The 21,726-nt window shown below is 40.7% G+C and overlaps 1 protein-coding gene across 1 annotated transcript in view; it reads right to left on the bottom strand.

The window, feature by feature from the left end:
* DNER (delta/notch like EGF repeat containing) overlaps nucleotides 1-21,726 on the bottom strand; it is a 234,775-nt gene that overhangs the window by 142,619 nt on the left and 70,430 nt on the right. The window contains exon 6 of the mRNA XM_006141980.1: nucleotides 193-346. Within this exon, the coding sequence (XP_006142042.1) occupies nucleotides 193-346 (154 nt within the window). The remainder of the gene's footprint in view (nucleotides 1-192; nucleotides 347-21,726) is intronic.

Raw genomic sequence — 21,726 nt, 5'->3', positions numbered from 1 at the left:
CATAATATTAACCCCATACCAACTCCCTTTTCCACTCATTCCCTGAATATGTCAAGTATGGACTGACAGAATCCAATGAGATCTTAAAGTTGCTCTGTCCATCCCCTGGACAAGGTATTATTTAACCCTCTTTAATTAATTAGTGTATTTCTATAGAGACTACATTGTGACTGTTAGCAATGGAAACCATACCTGCAGGGCAAACGCAGGTGAAGTTGCTTCCATCGTGTTTTTCGTTCACATCAATACAGCTTGCTCCGTTCTGGCAGGGCTTCCTCTGGCAAGCATCGTATTCTTCACAGAAAGTACCCACGTACTGGTCCTCACAGGTACAGGAAAAAGATGCCTAAAACACGAAAACACAGAGTATGCCACCTGAGTCCTCTAAAATACATGCTTTAGTTGTGAAACTCAAAGTACAAGAGCACCACTACTCTTTATAATACCGATGCTGGATAATTCAATCACTGCACTTCATAAACTGGTTGAAACCGTACTTGAGAGACATAGTTCGTGTTTTTTCACAGTTTAATTCAAACATTCATTGTTATAGTTCTTTCTTTCACTCTTTTTTTTTTTTCCTCTTTCTTTCCCAGCATCTTTCCTAGCTCTCTCCTCAAGCTCCATATGGAGGGTAGGTGTTCAATGTCTATCATTTCTAAGCTCCACCCATGGCCACTGTCTCCTCACCCTCCCTGTCTTTCTCTGACCCCAGCCTCCTGCCACTAACCTTAAAGAAGAGCTCCCCCATCTCCTACAGGTATTGCCAACTCAAGATCACCACCCAGCATCCCTATAAACATAGCCTAGTGCCTTCCTTCCTCCCGAAAGAGGAAAGGGTTGTCTATACTTCTCTTAAATACATTTTCACCTCTTTTCTTTGAGAGAGATTTTTGCTATAGGGTGTGTATGCTCACCAGAGAGACAGAGAGTGACACACAGAGAGAGCACGCAAGAAATCACTCCCCAGGGAGGATGGACATTACCACAATTCCTTCTCCTCCATTCTCCTCTCAGGATTCTGGACACACACACACACACACACACACACACACACACACACACGACTGGCATAAGTTTCAAGCCATCAGGTCCAAGACTTGAACCATGGTGGTCCACGTAAGAGATCAGCACCTTAATCACTATGCTACCTACTGGCCCCTAATTTTGCCTCTTAATCAGGTTTTATATTTCTAATATATGTCTCAATAAATTTACTCCTGCATTTTTAGATTTTCTTCATTCTATTCTTGTAATTCTTTCTTTCTTTCTCTTTTTTTCTTTCTTTCATAGAAAAGAAAAAGAGAGACAGGTACCCCTGACAGAGTCTCACCATGCCACAATCCTGCCCCCAGCCTTAGCCAGCCAGGATCACAGGCATGTGCAGATGAGTCTGGTGTGTTCAGATCAACCTGGGATCTGAACCTAGGACTCCCATGTGGCTCCAGCATCTCAGATCTGTGTCACTCGCTCTTATGGTACCACTATGGCTAGACCAATAGTTCTATTTTCATATTTATCCCAATCATTTTCAGCCTTCCTAAACAAGAAATGGAAAAAACAACTTGTTTTAAGCTAAAAAAGGAAGTTTTACAGGCTTGACATGGAAATGACAATTTTGCTGCAGTAAATACATTGTGCTATAGCCATTAAATTAGATGTCACTCTAACCAAAAAATTCTTCAGCAAAGACAGTGACTGCAACAAAAATATCATCAAATGTCTTACTCAGACCATCTTTCCAGTACTTTGAGAGAATTTACTGAATCACTCTGCATGTTGGCCTCAAGGTATGCCTGTGCAAATTATCCAAGTATAAGGGAAACAAAAGAGTATAATTCAAATAACCATTTTGTTTCATTTATTATATCAACACTATCTTAGTAAAAGAGTAAAAGACCATAACTCAGAAACAGAGAATTAAATTTTATATGAAGCCTTATTTCTTTTCTTCTTTTTTTTTTTTTTTTTTTTTTTTTTTTTTTTGAGAGAGAGAGGAGATTTTTTTTAAAGGTGCATGCATTCGCTGGAGAGAGAGAAAGTAAGAAATAACACACACACACACACACACACACACACACACACACACCCCAGGTGGTGGCCACTCTGCAATCCCTTTTCCTCCATTCTTCTCTCAGGATCTTGAGTAGACACATACACACACACCACATGCTCAGCATGAATTTTAAGCCACTGGGTCTGGGACTTGAACCACAGTTGACTACCTAGGAGTCCAACAACACAACCATTGCTCCATCTGCTGGTCCAGATGAAGCCTATTATTTCTGAGATTATTGTATAACCCAAATAAACCTGGAACTTTCTGCTCCTGTCTTAATGCTGACCTGAGGGTAGTGATATGTATTTTAAAAATGTTGTAGGGACCAGCAATTGGCATAATGGCTATGTCACTGGACTCCCATGGGGTCGACTGTGGTTCAAATCCTGGACCCAGTGGCTTAAACTCATGCTGGGCACATGTGCATGCATGCCCAAAATCCCAAAAGGAGAATGGAGGAGAAGGGATTGCGGCGTGGCCATCCCCCCTGGGGGTTGATTTCTCACTTTCTGCCTCTCTCTCTCTGTCTTTCTGGCAAGCACACACACCCTATAGCAAAAACCACTCCAAAAAAAAAGAGTTATAAATCTGGCTGCAAAGCAATATTGATCACTACAAAACTTTTTCAGGCAGAGAAGAGGAAGGGAGGCAGGAGAGAATGGCATTAGCAGACCTTACTACTTTAAAAAACTCTAAATGAGGGGCCAGTAGGTGGTGTGCTGGTTAGGACGTGGAACTCCCACATGGCTGCAGTTGAAGTCCAGGCTGGGCTTTCTCACTTTCCCTCCCTCTTTCTCTCTCTCTCTGTCTCTTTCTGGTGAATGCACATGCTCTGTAGCAAATTTTAAAATAAGTAATAATGATGACAAATAGAATTTAATAAGTAATAAAAAGAAAACTCTAAACAAAACAGACAAAAGCATTGTTCACAGCTCTCTCCCCAAGCTCCACACAGAGGGCAGGTGTTCAATCTTTATCACGTCAAAGCTCCCCCCATCACTATCCCCTCACTCTAATCGACTTTCCCTGGCCCCCGCCTTCTGCCTGTAATCTTAGAGGCCTCCCCTCTCTCCCACAGGTCTTGTCAACTCGAGACCTCGACCCAGCATCCCCATCAGCACAGCCCAGTGCCTCTCTTACTCCTGAAAGGGCTGTCTATGCCTCTCTTAAAATACATTTTTGCTTCTTAATCAGGGTTATAGTTCTGATATATTTCTCAATAAATTTATTCCTGTCTATTTAACTTTCTTTGTAGCTATTAATAGCAACATTCTGTCTTCAGCCCATTCTTGTAATACAAATCATATTTACTAGTGATTATTATTTATATTAATATATAAAATGCTAGAGTTCTGCAGCCAGTCATCACACTGAACTTTCATTACAGACCAGAATTTCAGTTGAATTTTAGGCTGTCTAGATAATACCCCCACACACACACACACATACACACATAAAAAAATGGTTTCAAATAATGATATCTCCTTTCCTTCTCCAGACCTTGAGTATGCATTGGACACTCACGCAGAGTAATTCTGACCTCCCAGGGGTGTTTGTAAAATGTACCACAAATGACAACGCTGGAACCATTATTTAATTACATTGATGCCATTTTGCCCTCTGTAGAAATCATGCATTGCTTTTATCTAAGACCTCATATTATATGACATGAACATCTAATGTCCTACTACTTATTCAACCTTACGTTCCTAGAAGGAACACCCACTTAGGACACGGTTTAAATGTGGTCAGACTGTATTTGTGGACATACCAATGTCTTCCTCCTAACGCTCTCCACCCTTTCCCTGCAACAGATTCTGTATTTCTATGAAAAAAAAAAAAAATCCTTTGCACATTCTACATCATAAGAGAAAGTCCTTTGCAAGAAGTGGCTGAATGAGAGAGGGCAGACGCCCTGACCTCAGACCACCAGCCATGAGCCCCGACAACAAAACCAGATACTGAGCTCAATCAAAATGCCAGATTTTTTTTTGACATGTTTTTGCTATAGGGCACGTGCACTTGCCAGAAAGGCAGAGAGAGACAGAGAGACAGAAAATAAGAAATCACTCCCCAGGGGAGATGGCTACACAGTCCCTTTTCCTCCATTCTCCTCTCGGGATCTTGGGCACACATGCACACGCACCCAGCGTGAGTTTAAGCCACCAGGTCCAGGACTCAAACCGCAGTCAACTACATGGAAATCCAGCAACATGGCCATTACGCCAACTACTGGTTCCCAAACTACCAGATTTTACATAGGTGCGTTTCCTTTGTTAAGGGAATATCTTTTTGTTAAGGGACTCTGACAAGTCCTTGGAATCTTCAGCATAATGAAGTCTCTTTTGCTTTGAGAATATACATTCTTCAATTACATGCTAGAAGTGAGAACAATTGGAATAAAAGAAATAGCCTGTCTTCTTAAGTTGGAGCTCCTCTCGTTGCCTTCTGTTTCTATCATCCCTCAGACCTCTGTGGTAAATAAAATTCCCTCTGCATGCCTGCAATCAATAGGCTGACAACCTATCTGGTTTTTCATGATGCTAGGGTTTTTTTCTTCTCATGTGCATTTGCATAGACTTTGTAGCTAGAAGCTGGAAGAAGCTACATCAAGGGCTGCTAGAAAGGTAATGTTTTGAATAGGAAAAACTCCTGTTTCTAGAACCGTCTTCTAAGAAGAATCTCATCCTTGTTCAGATGCACAAGGAAGTGCATGTTTGATATTTGCAGCCATTGTGTCTGGGGCACTTCATTTCGTGAATCTGATTTGTGACTGTCTTTGAAATGTGAATGTCGTGCATGACCCATGCATACAGTTCCAGAGGGGGCCTCTGCATCCCAGCAAAATACCGCATGTCATTGCTTTTGACAGCTGTCCTCCAAAATTTACTGGATTTGTATCCAGATGTTCCCTATTGCAAATACATTTCCTTGGTTATTTAAGGAATACATTTTGCATAGAATTCATCCAAAGAGTTCCGTGGAAAATAAGTTGCTTGTAGAAATAAATTATTAAAAGCCCAAATCAAGTATCTTCCAGTTAGCTTTAACTGAGTTTAAAGCCAAAATAGAAGTCACACATTTTATTTCACTTTATTTTAAATGAAAACCCTGAAAGAATCTTTAAGAAACTGTTGGTACAATTTTTGGCAGAGCAAAACACTTAATTGAATCTTAAACTTTGATGGATGAGAAAGGAGGCTAATAAATGCTTAGGCCTGTGACTATTAAATTTTAGTTAAACTTTCATGAATTCTCTGCCATACCAGTTACAAAAAGTTAAGCTTCTTTCTACATCTGTTTTCTAAAAACAAAGAGATTTTCTATATTATTTAAAGGTTTGTTTTAATAGTTTCAAGACTGTTAGTCACAAAAAAATTTTATAGGAAACTATGAGTGTTAGCTTATTTTTTATGGAAAACTATGTTAACCATTGAAAGCTGTAAACTATTATACCAACCTTGAGAAGTCTAACCCACTGCCTACAATATCACTAATCGAGGTCCAATGAACTCAACCAGCATAAGGGAAAAAATATTTACTTAAAATTAGTATCTTAGCTAAATTAAAGAAAGATGCTTTCTTGAAAACGTACTATGTAATTGCATATTGAGTATGTAAAACTATTTTTCAAGTAAAAGGAAAGTGACCCTCAGAGATTAATCTCAAAACCCAATTTTCCTCAACAGCTTGAAGTCAAAATATTCCATTTGTACATTAATAAAACTATCTCAGACAGTAGTATAAAGCTAGCTTTAAAAAGTTCTATGTAAAAAGGAAAAAAGATTCAGCCATTTACCTATTTAACAAACAGACTGAGCATCTATTATGTGCCAAGCACTATTCTGGGAGCTGAGGTCACCAAAGTGAACAAAAGTCTCTCATGGAGATTATCTAGAAGGTGTGACTAGAAAAAAGAAAATGCACAAGTAAACGGCATAGAAAATTAGGTTATTACCTTAATGGGAAAAATGGAGAAGGGGGCTGGAAGGATTTAGCCAGGGTACACCACGAAGGTGACAACTGGGCAAAGATCTGAGAGAGGTGACAGATAGCCACGAAGTCATCTTAGAAAGCCTTCGTAGATACTGTAAAGAGAACAGCCAGCAAAGACACTTCAAGGTAGAGTGTGCCCAGAAGCTAGTGTAACCAGAATAGAGCAGGTGACAGAGCAGCGGGATGTGAGAACAGAGGCAACTCCACGTGGGGTCAGATCATGCTGGACCATGGTCCCCAACGTGGCCATTTTAACTCCAGAAGACATTTGGCAATGTCTGGAGACCTTTTTGGCTTCACAACTGGGGACTTGCCACTGGCCATTAGTAGACAGAGCTCCAGGATGCAGCTAAGCATCCCGCAGTGCTCAGGACAGGACCCCAGCAAGGAATTATCCAAACCCAAATCTTGATGGTGCTGAGGGTGGGAAATCTTGATGTTGGGAAACTTTATAAACTACTGTAAGAACTCTGGCTTGGTATAAAACTTTGAAAAAAAAAATGGATCATGTTCCAAAAAAAGACCCCAAATGGTATTATTCTTAGTGAGGTTCCTTCACGTTGCATTACCACCCTTCATTACTGTAGTTCGGTTTATTCTGCTAACTCCCTCACTTTCACTGGAAGTAATCCTAAGGCCACCTCAGAGCAGAAGCTGGGAGGCCATCTATTTTTACATTGTCACCCTACCATCTTCCAACTACGACAGGCATCTTTATTCAGCATTATAAAACAACGGGCTCTTACTAGATCATTTAATCTGAATTAGATAATATCCAACATTTATTCATTAATTACACTCATTCAACAAACAGTTTTTTGAACCCTGCCATGTGTCAAGCAATATTACGGGTACTACATATGTGGTAGAAGACAAGACGACTCAGGTCCAGCCACAAGCAACATACTGCTATGGCACTGCTCTGCAGGTTGGTTCAACTTGAAGGTTCAACTTGAAGGTCAAGCACAGTGGTATGATCTTGTCATCCTAGCAACTGGGGAAGCTGAGGTGGGAGAATCGCAAACTTGAGGCTATAGCAAGATCCTATCTAGAAAAGGGCAGAGTGAGGCGGCACGTGACTAGTTCCAGCTGCTGGGGAGGATGGGGCAGAGGCTCTAACATGGCAAGATTCTGCCTCAAAACAAAAGAAAAAGGACACATTCCTTATCCTCACAGAGTTTGTTTTCTAGTGGAAAAGATGGACACCTTCTATGTAAGGTACCTGCCTAAAGCAACAACAGATACATAACAGCCCCTCACACGGTACTGTAAAGAAATACAACTCAGATTTGATCCAGCAATCCCACTTCTGGGTATTTACCCAAAAGACAGGAGAACGCTCAGTCAGAAAAGTGCTTGCACATCAATGTTCATTGCAGCATTATTCACAATTGCCAAGACATGGAACCAACCTAAATGTCCAGAAACCGATGAATGGATTGAAAAAGTGTGGTATATATATACTCTATGGAATACCACTCAGCCATAAAAAATAACAAGACCCTGGAATTTGATAGAAAGTGGTCAGATATGGAGGATCTATTGCTGAGTGAAGTAAGCCAGGCTATGAAAGAAAGATATTGTATGTATCCACTCAATATATACCGACTATCCGCACTCTATGATAGAGAGCAAAAAATTGGAGGACATAAAAGCAGTGAAGGTACTTAATGAGAATAGGACAGTGTGGAATGGGGGAAGTGAAGAGAAGAGGATTACAAGCAAAATGAGAAATAGTGATTGACTGTTTTAAAAAATAATTATAATAATAATAATAATGATTGGGGAAAACATAGAAAAGATATCGAATGTTGAAGTGGGGAGATTAATGTCTTTGTACTGACTGACTTGCATGGCATTCCCTTTTGAAAGAGCAATGTAATACACTGTAAAGTTATATGTAATCCAATGTAATATAAAGAAGATTATGATGATAATAAAAAATTTTAAAAAAATAAAGTATTACTTTGTAATTAAAAAAAGAAAAAGAAAAAGAAAGAAATACAACTCAGGGCCAGCAGGTGGCGTGGTGGTTAAAGCACTGGACTCCCACATGGCCGGCCACGATCCAAGTCCTGGACCTGGAGACCTGAAAATCACACTGGGCACACGTGCATGCACAGCCAAACTCCGGAGAGGAGAATGGAGGAGAGGGGATTGCAGTGTGACCAGCCTCCCTGGGGAGGAGGTGATTTCTCATTTTCCCTCTGTTTCTCTCTGTCTCTCTCCAGCAAGTTGCATACCCTCTATGGCTAAAACCTGAAAAAAAAGAAGAAGAAAAAAAAAAGAAAGAAAAGAAAAAGAAAGGAAATACAAATCAGTATGAAGGGAGAGAGGATGATGGTGGAATATAAATTGATCTTTATCTCATTCAACGTTTAGCTGACAGGACTAGTGTCTTTGAAGAATTATACACATAATAGAACTCAAATCTTCATAGTCAAGGTTTCTCTTTACACCTAAATCAAGCCCAACTACCAGAAAACAGAATCCTGAGCCATATCATATTCTCTGCTTGCCTGGCAGAAATGCTTTCACTGAGCAGCTATTTTACCTTACTGTTGATATTTCACCTTATGTTCTCAACTAAATACTGAAGGCCCCTGTAAGAAACATCCCAATTAAACGCACCATTCCATGTACTAGAAGGATGTCGTTGAGGACATTATAGACCATGCATCATTTTGTGTTCCATTTATGAAGTCTTACCCAAGAAGATTCACACACTCAAGTGCTACTAATTTTGTTAGTCACTCATCTAAGTGCAACTAATTTTGTTAGTCTTAAGAACTGATGTCTCATCCTCATGAACAATGCAAATTACGTGACTAACCGTTTTTTGGGTTTTTTTTTTCCTTTTGGCTTTGGCTGATGTAAGCTCAGAGTTTATTTGAAGTTCAGCTTTAACAACTACAGAGGGTTTCGTGACCTCTATGACTATTTCTCTTGCTAATGTGGATATCGCTTTTAATTTCTGTATTCCTTTACTCTGACTAATTTCTGGTATTCTTCCATTCAATACTTATGAAATATCAAACCACATGTGGAAATAAATGTCTAAACTCCTCAGCATGCTCTATATGGCCCTTGATTACCTGATCCCAACCTACATTTTCTGTCTTATTCTGTCATTTTTACCTCCATGAAGTGTAATTATTGGTGAAAGAAATCAGCTCAAAAGATAAGTTTTCTGAGCAACTTCATGTCTCTCTTTAAGGCTCAGAACTCATAAACTCTATTTTATTCTCTTCCTTAAATACAGTACACAGAAAATATACTCACCATTTTTGATGTTAGTGCATCAGTATAAACACAAAAATCCTGGCTGTCTCGACACTGAATTTCCATTGTTTATAGACCCTTGCTTACATGGAAGTATCTCATTAATCTTCACCGCACCTGTCAGGTGGGTATTACCTGGTCCATTTTATGAATTGAGAACAGACTCAACAGGCAGGTCAGACAAACTGTTGAAGGTGTCCCAGCTCAAGTATAAGATGAAGGCTTAAACCCCGCACTGTTGAATTACAAATCCTTTTCTACTCACAGCTGCATATTGTCCTCATGTCACTGTAATGGCCACGAGTCCAGTAAATGCAAGTGGAAACACCTTTCACTCTTTCTCCGAAACGCCTCCCAACAACCATGGCCTTTTAGTTCTGGCTCCATCCAGATTTCTATGATTCCTCTACTCTTCCCTTGGTGCCAGCTGCCTTCCTGAGCTCTGTGTCCTAGACTGTCCTTTTGGTTCACCGATTCTAATTTCTTCTAGTCCTGAGAAGACTTCTGAGTTTATTCAAACACGGTATCAGAGAGAGTCAAAGTATTGTGCCTGACCAAGTATCTCTCGTACACTAAGTGCCTAATCAGTCAGAACACGCTGGGTGATTCTTCACAGGAATCGGAGGTCCCTGACAGCTGGGGCTGTAGTTCCTTAGACATTAAACGTGCTTGGGTGTTCACTAGAAAAATCTCACTTTATAACCAGCAACTTAAAGTTGACTTCAGGCGAGGTCTGAGCAGGTACAGGGTCTCCTCCCACTTCCTTGACCATCTCTGGTGGTCTTGGGTTTTATCAAAATAGCATCAGAGCCACTTACACAAATTTTGACCACATGCTAAGGAAAGGGACAACAGGAAGAAGGATTAGGAAACTAGTCCAAGCCAAAAGGTGACTCACGGGTCACTGAGCCTCTGAAAGTGGAATAGAAAGGATCCAAGCCACTCCTTTTTGAAAGACTCTCTAGGCCAATTTTGATTTTCATCATGGGTCAACCTGATCTCAAACAATATCTGGGTTATTTATAGTGAAATGTCTGAACATCTGCAAGGTCAGAACGCTGGCTAATGAGCTGATAATGGCAGAAGCTAGGTGACAGAGACACAGTGCTTTGCCAAATTACTCTATTTTGGTATGCTTGAAATTTTCCATAATAAAAAGTTCATTGTTTTTGTTTTAAGAGTCTGGCTAAGTACCAAGAAAGAACAGATAAAACTCTGGAACGTCGTGGGGAACAGCGTGTGCACATCCTTGAGTCCTATGTACAGAGTCCCACTCCATGGATTTATTTCATAACAAATTGCCAGCAAAAGCACTGCTTGCCCTAAGGGACTGATACGTTTTCCCCTCATGGACAACATGAATCACATAACAGAGCATATTTCCCTCTAAACAACCCAGTGTGCTTTAAGAGAAGGCTCAGCTATTACTACGCCAAGGGAAGGCTTGCTTGGCTGTCTCTCAGCTTCCCCAGCGGGCTAGGGTCAGGCGTAGGGCACCAGCCCAGGCCTCAGCTGGAAGGGAGCAATCTTGCTCACAGAGCCTATGTGTGAAACTACAGAAGACATCTCTAAACTAGTTCTCCACACACTGGCAGCATCAATAAGTAGAGTCTGGGGACCAGGCAGCACAGCAGTGAAAGGTGATGCTCTGTGAGGCTATCCCACATAGGAAGACTCCCAATTCAATCAGAGACCCCCTGAGTACACCAGGAACCCCCTTGCCCATGACACAGGGCTGGAAGAAGACTGGGGTCAGACCGTGGCATCAGGACCCCGTTGGGGTGTGTGCTCGCTCTCTCTCTTTCTCTGTCTCTCTCTTCCCTTTCTCCTTCTCTCTCTCTCATAGAAGAAATAAACTATTTTTAAAAAGGAGAGTCTTCTTCCAAATATCAGAGAGTCCTGAAACCCATGTGACCCTAATTAACAAAGGGGCTCCCGGAGCAACTGTCTGTGGAGATGGTTCCTGGAATAAGGGCTTCCTGCAGCCCTTTCTGCTGAGAGCTCATATTGCTGTTAGTGGACATTACAGAAGGCAATGAGTCCTGCTGATTCGCGTAACAATTTGGCATCCATCAGATTCCAGTCTAAACAGATTCATCACCCCAAATGCACTTGACTCTGAATTAGTGGAGACCAAGCCACAGAAACTTTGTCCAGATAATCCTCAGCCAAAGGCCTGTTAATTCAGCTCCTAAACCATGGGAACCAGATAGTTGTTTGGGTATGAAATTACACAGCTGACAAACACTAAAACCTAGGTTAAAAAACAGTAGTCATCGCGTATATGTTAATTTGATTAAGTATAGGGAAGAAGAATCTAATGGGTCAGAAATTTAGTCTAACCTGACCTTTTAGACAGATGGAATTGATCTGTTCACCAAACTCAGATTTAGTACTTCAAGAAGCAAAAAGGATTTTTTTTTTTTTTAATTATGTACTTAGGGGCCAACCGGTGACATAGTGGTCAAAGCACTGGACTCCCACGTGCTCGACTGCAGCTCAAGTTCTTGAAACTCCAGCAGCTTGAAACTCACACTGGGCATGTGTGAATACGTGCTCAGGATCCCTAAAGGAGAATGGAGGAGAGGGGACTGCAGCATAGCCATCCCTCTTGGGCAATGATTTCTTACTTTCTGTCTCTGTCTCTGCTACTACAGAGCACACACTCTGTAGCAAAAATCTCTTTTTAAAGAATTATTTATTTATTTCTCTCATGAGCAAGAGAAAAAGACACCTTTAACAGGGTCTTCACACTCTGATCTACCCCCAGCCTCAGCCAGCCCCAGGGGGTGGGTACACACACATGCCTGGAACTCTCCCACATGGGTCAACCCCAAAGAGTCTTGCGTACTGCTGCATCACTACCCAGTCCCAAAAAAGAATTGTTTGGATGTAAAATCTAAGAGACTACCTGATGGGCCAGCAAGTGGCAGAGTAGCTAAGATGCTGGAATCTCACATGGTTGACATTTCAAACCCTGGACTTGGCTACTTGAAGAGCACACCGGGAGTGTGTGTGTGTTCATGCCCAAAATCCTGAGAGGAGAATGGAGGGGAAGAAACTACAGAATGGCCATCCCTCCTGGGGGTGATTTCTCACTTTTCCTCTCAATATCTCTCTCTGTTTCTCTCTGGCAATCACACGTGTCCTATGGCACAATAAATAAATAAACTTTTCTAGAAAAAGAGACTATCTTACAATTCCATCAATAAGGTAAAAATAACTATAAACTCTATCTGAGCCCAGGCCATACAAGAACATCAGCCACAGACACAAATTGTGGACTCTTTTGGGGATCGCAGTGTTCAAAGAAAAACTCACTATGAATTACAATTTTTTTGACTTCTTGTGTGTTGACTGGGTCTTATTCTATTATTCATCACACATGCATTTAAACAACATGCTCACATTTCTTACAGTGCATAATTTTATTTTCCCATTAGTCTTTGATATACTATTGCTCTCTTCTTTTTGGGTTCACTAATTACAAATGTAGAAGCTTTTTTTTTTTTAAGCAATCTTAGAAATATGCAGATCATCCCAACTTTAAATTGAGGATTTGACATTCATGAATTGATAGGATTCATGCCTTTGGCTTAAATGTTAAATTCAAATAATAGTAACAAAAATGAGATTCCTTGTCTTTCCTTCCAAAGGACATTGCTATTTACTTTAGTACTCAGAGGTGAAGAAAGCAAATGTCCTTTAGGAAATGTTGTAGATGTCTTTCGAAAACTAGAGGTATGGATTAGCAGAATAAAGATGTTCCAAAGCAGTTTCCAACTAGATCCGGGAAACTTACATGTTCTCGGCATTGTTAGAGTGGCCATAATCAGACACAAGATTTCCACTAATCAGCCTTGATCTTCAATTCACTAACATCCATGTATTTGTTTGCCACAACATTCTTATCCATTAACAAAAGTAAAGTTTGACTTTTAAAAAAAAAGAATGTCATTGAAAATTCATCTTTTATTGAATTTTCCTGAACAAGAAAGCCTGATCCCACAAGTAAATGGCATACCGTTCTACGTTCTAATTTTAAAATTCCATTTAGCCTTCTAGTTATTTCCTTTGCTATATCAAAAGGAAATAGTAAGAAAAAAGCTTGAAGAAAATGGAAATTTTTATGTATAAATTATTAATGAGAATGGCTATTGAAGAATAGAGATCTTTCCCAGCAGCTTCCTCAAGTTACTTCAGATGGGACCAAAGATGACAAACTAGTGACAACTTTTTCTAAAGATGGAAAGCCAATGGGACAGGGCAGGGCATAAAACTATCACCTCCTGAAGAAGGCCGTGCCACATGCCAAGTATCAAGTGGGATTCATCCACTTTATCCTCCCAACAGTCTTAAGAAAGATATTATTTCAATATTTTACCAACGAGGTAACAGGTCAGAGGATTTCAGGAGCTTGCTCAAAGTCACCCAAATAGAGGCAGAGAGGGACAGATTTAGTCTCTTTGTAAAGAGATTTTTTACAATGTAAGATATTCAGAAATGCAAAGCATTAAGTTACAAAGTATGAGGAACAATTCAAACAATACCCTGACAAAGATAACAGAGGGACATTCATATATTGAGCGGAAACTTGGAAGTAGTGGCCTCTGATAGCCTTTCCCACTCTAAGATGTGAGGGCCCTGGGCTTCACTCCTGAATTGACACAAATGGCCACTGACCCTGCCCTAGTTCAAGGGATTTCACATCTCTCCAGGGTGCAAACATTCCCCTATGGGTTTCTTTCCTGCTCTTACTATATTGCTTTACTAGGGCTTCCATATTACAGACTCGAGGGCTGAAACGCCAGCAATGTATTTCTCACAGTTCTGGAGACTGGAAGTTTGAGATTGGGGTTCTGGTGAGGCAGTTTCTTCTAAGGCTCTCTCTTCAGCATGAAGATGGCTACCTTCTCCCTGTGTCACCGTATGGTCTTCCCTCTGTGTGCATCTGTGTCCTAATCTCCTCCCCTCATATGGACACCAGTCCTATGGCGCTAGGGCTCACTCATCAGACGCCTTTCACCTCAATTACCTCTTTAGAGACCCTACCCAAATACACTCTTATTTACTTCCTGGGGGTCAGGACTTTAACAAATGAATTGGGGATGGGAAGGAGCACACAATTTATTCCATAACACTCATCGTCCCCTCTCTGCTTATTCTTCTAAACGTTTTCAGAGCAGTCTTTCTAGAATGCTGTTTTTAGTCCTTCGCTCATATTCGATGCTTACTATATTCTTCCCATTTTCCTAGATGGCACCCAATATCCCTTGAACAGCCTGTGAAGAGATTGGCACTGAATGTACAGAGACACACAAAATGTAGTGTGTGTGCTCCAAGGACATCTAGTTAGAGAAACACGTCCATCTCACTGCGAATATTTATTGTTTGATAAAGGCATTGTTCCAAGGGCTTTGCAAATGCAGTTATCCTCACAGTTACCTCAGGTCGCTGATACTGTTACTCCAATTTTATATTTGAGAAAACTGAGGCACCGAGAAGGTGAGTGAATCAGCCAAGGTTTGAAACATTCACATGTGAACCCGTCTGAGCGTGGGAACTGCTCTTTGCCCTAGAAGAACGTGAATCACAGACGACAACGCAGCATAGTAAGAGAAAACGCTACTGAGATCCTACTCCTGGTTCTTCTCCCTTCTTCAGCTTGGGCAAGTAATGTGTATTATTTGCTTTGTTCCCTGTTGGGTCTCACCTCAATAATGGGAGAAAATAAAAGATGTACTAGAACACATAGATGCTATTATTTACATTGTATTTTTTAAATTTAACTATTACAAGCTCGAAATTGATACAACAGATAATCAAACACGTCTATCTGTTAACAATGGATTTAGCACAGTCAGTCAGGGACACAATGATTGTACCAGTGACACAGGATGAGTAGGTGATTGACCAATTCCTGCCCGAGTCAGGTAACCAGACAGTTGAGATTCAGGGACCAGGATGTGAGGAGAGGTAAGAAACTGGGTTAAAATCACCAAAACTCCTCAGGTTTTTTTCTCATTAAGATGGCCCTGGCCCTTCACAAATCTTGGTGACAAGGAAAGATCAAGTACTCAAACAGATGCAGAGAACAGGAAGAGCTGCACCAGCACCTGGTCCCTTAACTCACTATCTTAAACACCCTGACTGCTCTGGGTCAAACGTAAGCGACACCTTTTCTTCTTTTATATATATACATACATATTTTATACACACACTCATATATACACACACACATACATACATACACTTACATATATATTAAAGACTTACTTATCATTATTATTAATTTTTAATTTGCCACAGGGCATGCATGCTCACCAGAGAGAGATAGAGAGAGAGGGAAATTAAGAAAGCAAGCCATGAGGCCTAGGACTCGAACCATAGTCCTCCATGTGCAAGTCTAGTGCCTTAACCACCATACCACTTGCCAGCCCACAGCTTTTCTTCTTTTGGAGTTGAACCTCTGTGTTCTCAAGATCTCTGAAACTCGTTGCATTTTCTGTCACCCTCTGAAACTCCAGACCAGGACAAAGACATGAAGAACGCCACCTGTGTGACATCCATTTCAATGATGCTCAGAATCTCTGTGATGTGTGGTTTTCTCCTCTATCCTTCCTCCACCCCTGCTTCCCTGTTTCTCCTCATGCCCACTGGACTCTTGTACATAGATGGTTCACATCGCCCACCCCAAGGAACCAGTGTGTATCCTGCTCCCAACTTTGGCCAGCACGCAGGCCTTCCTCTGTACATTTATCTCTTCAACACAGCTTCGCTTTCCTGTGCACCCTGTATTCCTCCCTTGCCTCAGTCTTCACATCTGTTTTCCTCTCAGTAGTTGTACAGGTCATATACTTTTGTGGTAGTCCCAAATCCGGTACAAAGAGAGACTATAAATAAACAGAATAGTCAAACTGCATGGAGCTGATATAAAGCACCAGTTAGTCTTCCCTATGAATGGTGGATGCCAATTTTTCAGCCACAGAAGTAAGAATATATGTGATCTGGCCCCATGGCCTAGTACTTAAAGGAACTACCTTCCACATGGCTGACCACAGTTTGAATCTCAGCCTCAGAAGCTTGAAAAATGTACCAGGCAGATGTGTGTGCATGCCCAAAATCCCAACAGAGCAGAGAAATGGAGAAGGGATCTGGGTGTGATCACACCCAGTTAGGAGTCTCTCCCTCTGTCTCTCTCTGGTGACTGCATACATCCTGGAAATTAAAAAAGAAAAGAAAACAGGTGCTAGCAGGTGGTGTAGTGGTTAAGGCATTGGACACCCACATGGGTGACTGTAGTTCAAGACCTGGACCCAGCAGCTTGAAACTCATGCTGGGCACGACTGCATGCTTGCCCAAAATCCCAAAAGGAGAATGGAGGAGAAGACACTGGGGTATGGCCATTCCCCCAAACCTTGGGAGGGGTTGATTGCTCACTCTTTCTCTCTTTGTCTCTGTCTCTCCAGTGAGTGCACACAGCCTATAGCAGAATTCTCTCTTTAAAAAAAGAGAAAAGAAATAAAATACTCACTTAAATCTAGAATGCTATCATAGCACAAATTCCAAGAGTTTATAATCCCTGATATGAATTTGAGTGAAAACATTTCTTCAGTAGTTGAAAAATAAAATTTTAAAAACTCTCCTCATTTTATTGTAAAATATTTTATTTCTATAGTCTTTGACCTAAGCAATGTATTTCCTACTGTAGTGAATCTATACTCATGCAAACTGAAGTAACACCAGCAAAGGTGGGAAGGGCCTATCATTCATTTTAATTAAATCTTATTAAATGCTGTTGCTTTAATCATTTTAATATTGAACAAAAGGCAGGTTAAATCTAACTTATAAATGTACCCAGAATAATTAGAAAAGAATCATTTTAATAATCTCCAGAAGAAACCCATCAAAATATTAACTCGAGAGTGGCAAAAGAATGAGATAAATTCACAAAGTTAATCTTGATTGCTTTCAAATTGTTCTTATTACTATAATATTCACAAGACGTGGTTTATTTTGTGTGATAATTTAATCCTCTAAGTAAGAAAGAAGATTTGCATACAAATTTTGAACGTAAGAATATTATCACTATACATACCTTCCTTTCAAAATGCCTTGATTAATGTATCATATTTTAACCATTATGATGCTTGTCGTTTCTTGTTCTAATTCATTTATGGCCCACAGACTAGGATATTGGCTTTAGGGTCTTTATTCAGAGAGAAGGAAATCCATGCGTAACCTCCTAGCATCTCTGTATCCCCATCTGATGATGAGGATGATGAAAATGTCTGTCACAGAGCTGGGACATGGAAGTCTTTAGGCCAACACACTTTTTTGTTTTTGTTTTTGTTTTGCTTGTTTGTTTGTTTTTGCCATAAGGTATATGAACTCACCAGAGAGGGAGACAGAGAGAGGGAAAGTGAGAAATCACCCCCAGCAGGGGCAACGGCAACACCACAATTCCTTTTCCTCCATTCTCCTCTTAGGATTTTGCAAACACATGCACACATGCCCAGAGTGATTCTCAAGCCCCCAGGTACAGGAATGTTTCCACTCAAATTCATATCAGGGATTATATGCTCTTAGAGTTTGGGCTATGATAATATTCTTGATTTAAGTGTATATTTTATTTCTTTTTTTAGAGAGAAAGTTTTGCTATAGGGCACGTGTGCTCACTGATCAGCCACGTGGGAATCACCACACCACCCGCACCTGACTTCATTTGTGTGCACAACCTCTGGCAAAGACCAATATGCCTTGGTTAGTAGGCCTGCCATAGAGTACAGTCCTCAGTGCAGAGGCCAGTCTCAAATCCTTTTTCTCTAATTTTTATAGGCTCAGAGTAGAAAGAAAGAGGAAAAAATCCTATAGGTTGGCTCAAATTCTTGTCTTCCTGTCTTCTCAGGAAGTCTGCAGAACTGGGTTTTTGCCATGGAATAAAGTTCAAGGTCATTTATGTCATCAAATGAGGGCTTCTCCCAGAGCTGCTCAGGCTCTTCTAAAATAAAGTTAGTTTTGTTTAGTTGGCATAGCATCTGCCTCAGAAAAATGGCTCAAATACCATCAGCCTTCCCTGTAAGGCAGGTTAAATCTAACTTATAAATGTACCCAGAATAATTAGAAAAGAATCATTTTAATAATCTCCAGAAGAAACCCATCAAAATATTAACTCGAGAGTGGCAAAAGAATGAGATAAATTCACAAAGTTAATCTTGATTGCTTTCAAATTGTTCTTATTACTATAATATTCACAAGACGTGGTTTATTTTGTGTGATAATTTAATCCTCTAAGTAAGAAAGAAGATTTGCATACAAATTTTGAACGTAAGAATATTATCACTATACATACCTTCCTTTCAAAATGCCTTGATTAATGTATCATATTTTAACCATTATGATGCTTGTCGTTTCTTGTTCTAATTCATTTATGGCCCACAGACTAGGATATTGGCTTTAGGGTCTTTATTCAGAGAGAAGGAAATCCATGCGTAACCTCCTAGCATCTCTGTATCCCCATCTGATGATGAGGATGATGAAAATGTCTGTCACAGAGCTGGGACATGGAAGTCTTTAGGCCAACACACTTTTTTGTTTTTGTTTTTGTTTTGCTTGTTTGTTTGTTTTTGCCATAAGGTATATGAACTCACCAGAGAGGGAGACAGAGAGAGGGAAAGTGAGAAATCACCCCCAGCAGGGGCAACGGCAACACCACAATTCCTTTTCCTCCATTCTCCTCTTAGGATTTTGCAAACACATGCACACATGCCCAGAGTGATTCTCAAGCCCCCAGGTACAGGAATGTTTCCACTCAAATTCATATCAGGGATTATATGCTCTTAGAGTTTGGGCTATGATAATATTCTTGATTTAAGTGTATATTTTATTTCTTTTTTTAGAGAGAAAGTTTTGCTATAGGGCACGTGTGCTCACTGATCAGCCACGTGGGAATCACCACACCACCCGCACCTGACTTCATTTGTGTGCACAACCTCTGGCAAAGACCAATATGCCTTGTAGTATGGCTGCCATAGAGTACAGTCCTCAGTGCAGAGGCCAGTCTCAAATCCTTTTTCTCTAATTTTTATAGGCTCAGAGTAGAAAGAAAGAGGAAAAAATCCTATAGGTTGGCTCAAATTCTTGTCTTCCTGTCTTCTCAGGAAGTCTGCAGAACTGGGTTTTTGCCATGGAATAAAGTTCAAGGTCATTTATGTCATCAAATGAGGGCTTCTCCCAGAGCTGCTCAGGCTCTTCTAAAATAAAGTTAGTTTTGTTTAGTTGGCATAGCATCTGCCTCAGAAAAATGGCTCAAATACCATCAGCCTCCCCTGTTTCAGAACTGGGGAAAAAAAAAAAAAAAAAGTCCAAGCCAGATTTGCTGACCAATCTCACTTCCTCAAACTCAGGTCCCTGGGTTCATTCCCAACACCTCTGTGCCACACCTGCACTCCAGAATGGTCTATAGTCATTCTCCTACTGAAACCAACACATTTAAACTACGTTATTCCACTTTTAATAGTACATAACACCTAAATGTGTTACCATTTGAGGCCATTTGCATTTAAATAGAAAATCTTGCCTTTATTACATAGAAATTAAGCTGGAAGAACAGGAATCCAGGCATCCTGCCAAACTGATGTCTCAAGGAAATTTGGGATGAACTCTCCATAGGTAGCCTTGAACCTCAGTCCACTGCCTCCTGTCCAACAATGTAGACGACTGGATTGTATCCATGCCGAGTCACTTTTTTAAAAAGAGCATTTTTTAAAAGGATTTTTAGTTTGGAAACAAAGCACTTCATAATAAAAATAAAATTAAAATGATCCTCTACTACTACTGCCACTAGAAACTAGGGTTTTGCTATTTTTCAGAGGACTTGTGTATCAGGTTTCTTCCTTGAGAATAATTGTACAGGTGTTCCTCGGTACTCATGAAGGATTGGTTCCAGGACCACCTACGATACCAAAATAGGCAGATGTCCAAGTCCCTTATATAAATTTAATTACACATAACTGTATGTTTCCTCTTTAAGTAATCTCTAGATTACTTAGAAGTAATCTTAGAATCAGATGTAAGTGAAAATGAAAATATATAGAAAATTTTTTTTCAGTATCTCCCTTTTTAGGGACCCACCTTTTCCATTGTTTCATAACAACTGGCATTGCCTGGCTATACCTGCAGTTGGTTGGCTCCATGGATGCAAAATTCGGGGGTAGGGAAGACTGGCCATACATTAATGAATGTTTCTGCCTAGAATTGACATTTTGCAACAATTTTATTTTTTAATGCCAAGCTAAAATACATTTATCTGAGTAGAGCTTCTACACATGGGTAAGAAGAAAGGCAGACAATTGACAAGACATTTTCATAGCCAACAGCACCAACTCTCCTCACAGCACAGGTCTTTAAAAAAATTAATAAAGAAGGCAGTGAATGGAGTCTATGCTAGTGAGTCAGAGTCAGAAATTCAAGTATCAACTTTCTCCCAACAATTATCCTTTAAAGTTAGAACTCTAAGAAGGAAATTAAATGTGAGTCCAGCCCTAAATGATCTCCACTAAAGTCAATTAAAATCAGTTGTGTTGGCCAGCTATGTGTCCTGGGTGGCTCAGAAGATGATGAGTGGAAGCAGAAATTTCCAAGGATAATAGGATCAGGATGCCAAATGCAACAAGGGCACAGGAAGGTGCTTGTGGACACAGGCAACAGATGCTATTTTTAGTGGCTTGCGTATCACTCGTGCCACCTTCTATTTGTAAAACACTCTACAAAATGCTTCCACACATGTGATCTCGTTTCAAATCCCACTAGGATCTTCTCCAGAACCTATGCGTATCTGTGCTAGCCCAAGGCCTTTCGTGAGCCACAGCCCTGCGACATGGACATTTTACCATTCCCATGATTGGATGGGAATATTGAAGCTCTAGGGCAGGACCACCATTCCCTAGGATGTGGACTAGTGCCAGCCTGTGGCCTGCTGGCCCCCTCCTTCAGTCACACAGTAGGGTGGACAGTGGGCAAGTAAGAGGCTTCATCTATATCTGCAGCCACTCCCCATCACTGGTATCACCTCCTAGGCCTTGCCTCCCATCAGAAGTGCATTATTAGGTTCTCATGGGAGCACAAACCCTACTGTTATGTGATTGCTTCATTGAGTATCGTAATGTGGTAGTGGTGGAAATGGGGTACATGGTGGAGTGGTGTGCTTGGGTCATCCTGGGACCAACTCCCTGCTTCCTGGTCATGGAGAGATTGTCTTCAACGAGGACAGTTCCTGGTGCTGGGAAGATTGAGGACCGCTGCTCTAGGGAATTAAGTGACGGAGTTTCAGTAAGGGCTAGAGCTAGGCTTTGAGTCCTGATCTCTGCTCCTAAGTCTGCAGACCTCCA

The sequence above is a fragment of the Tupaia chinensis genome, unplaced genomic scaffold, assembly GCF_000334495.1.
Source record: "Tupaia chinensis unplaced genomic scaffold, TupChi_1.0 Scaffold000066_1, whole genome shotgun sequence".
Classification (NCBI taxonomy): domain Eukaryota; kingdom Metazoa; phylum Chordata; class Mammalia; order Scandentia; family Tupaiidae; genus Tupaia; species Tupaia belangeri.
This window is presented reverse-complemented; position numbering and strand designations above follow the sequence as displayed.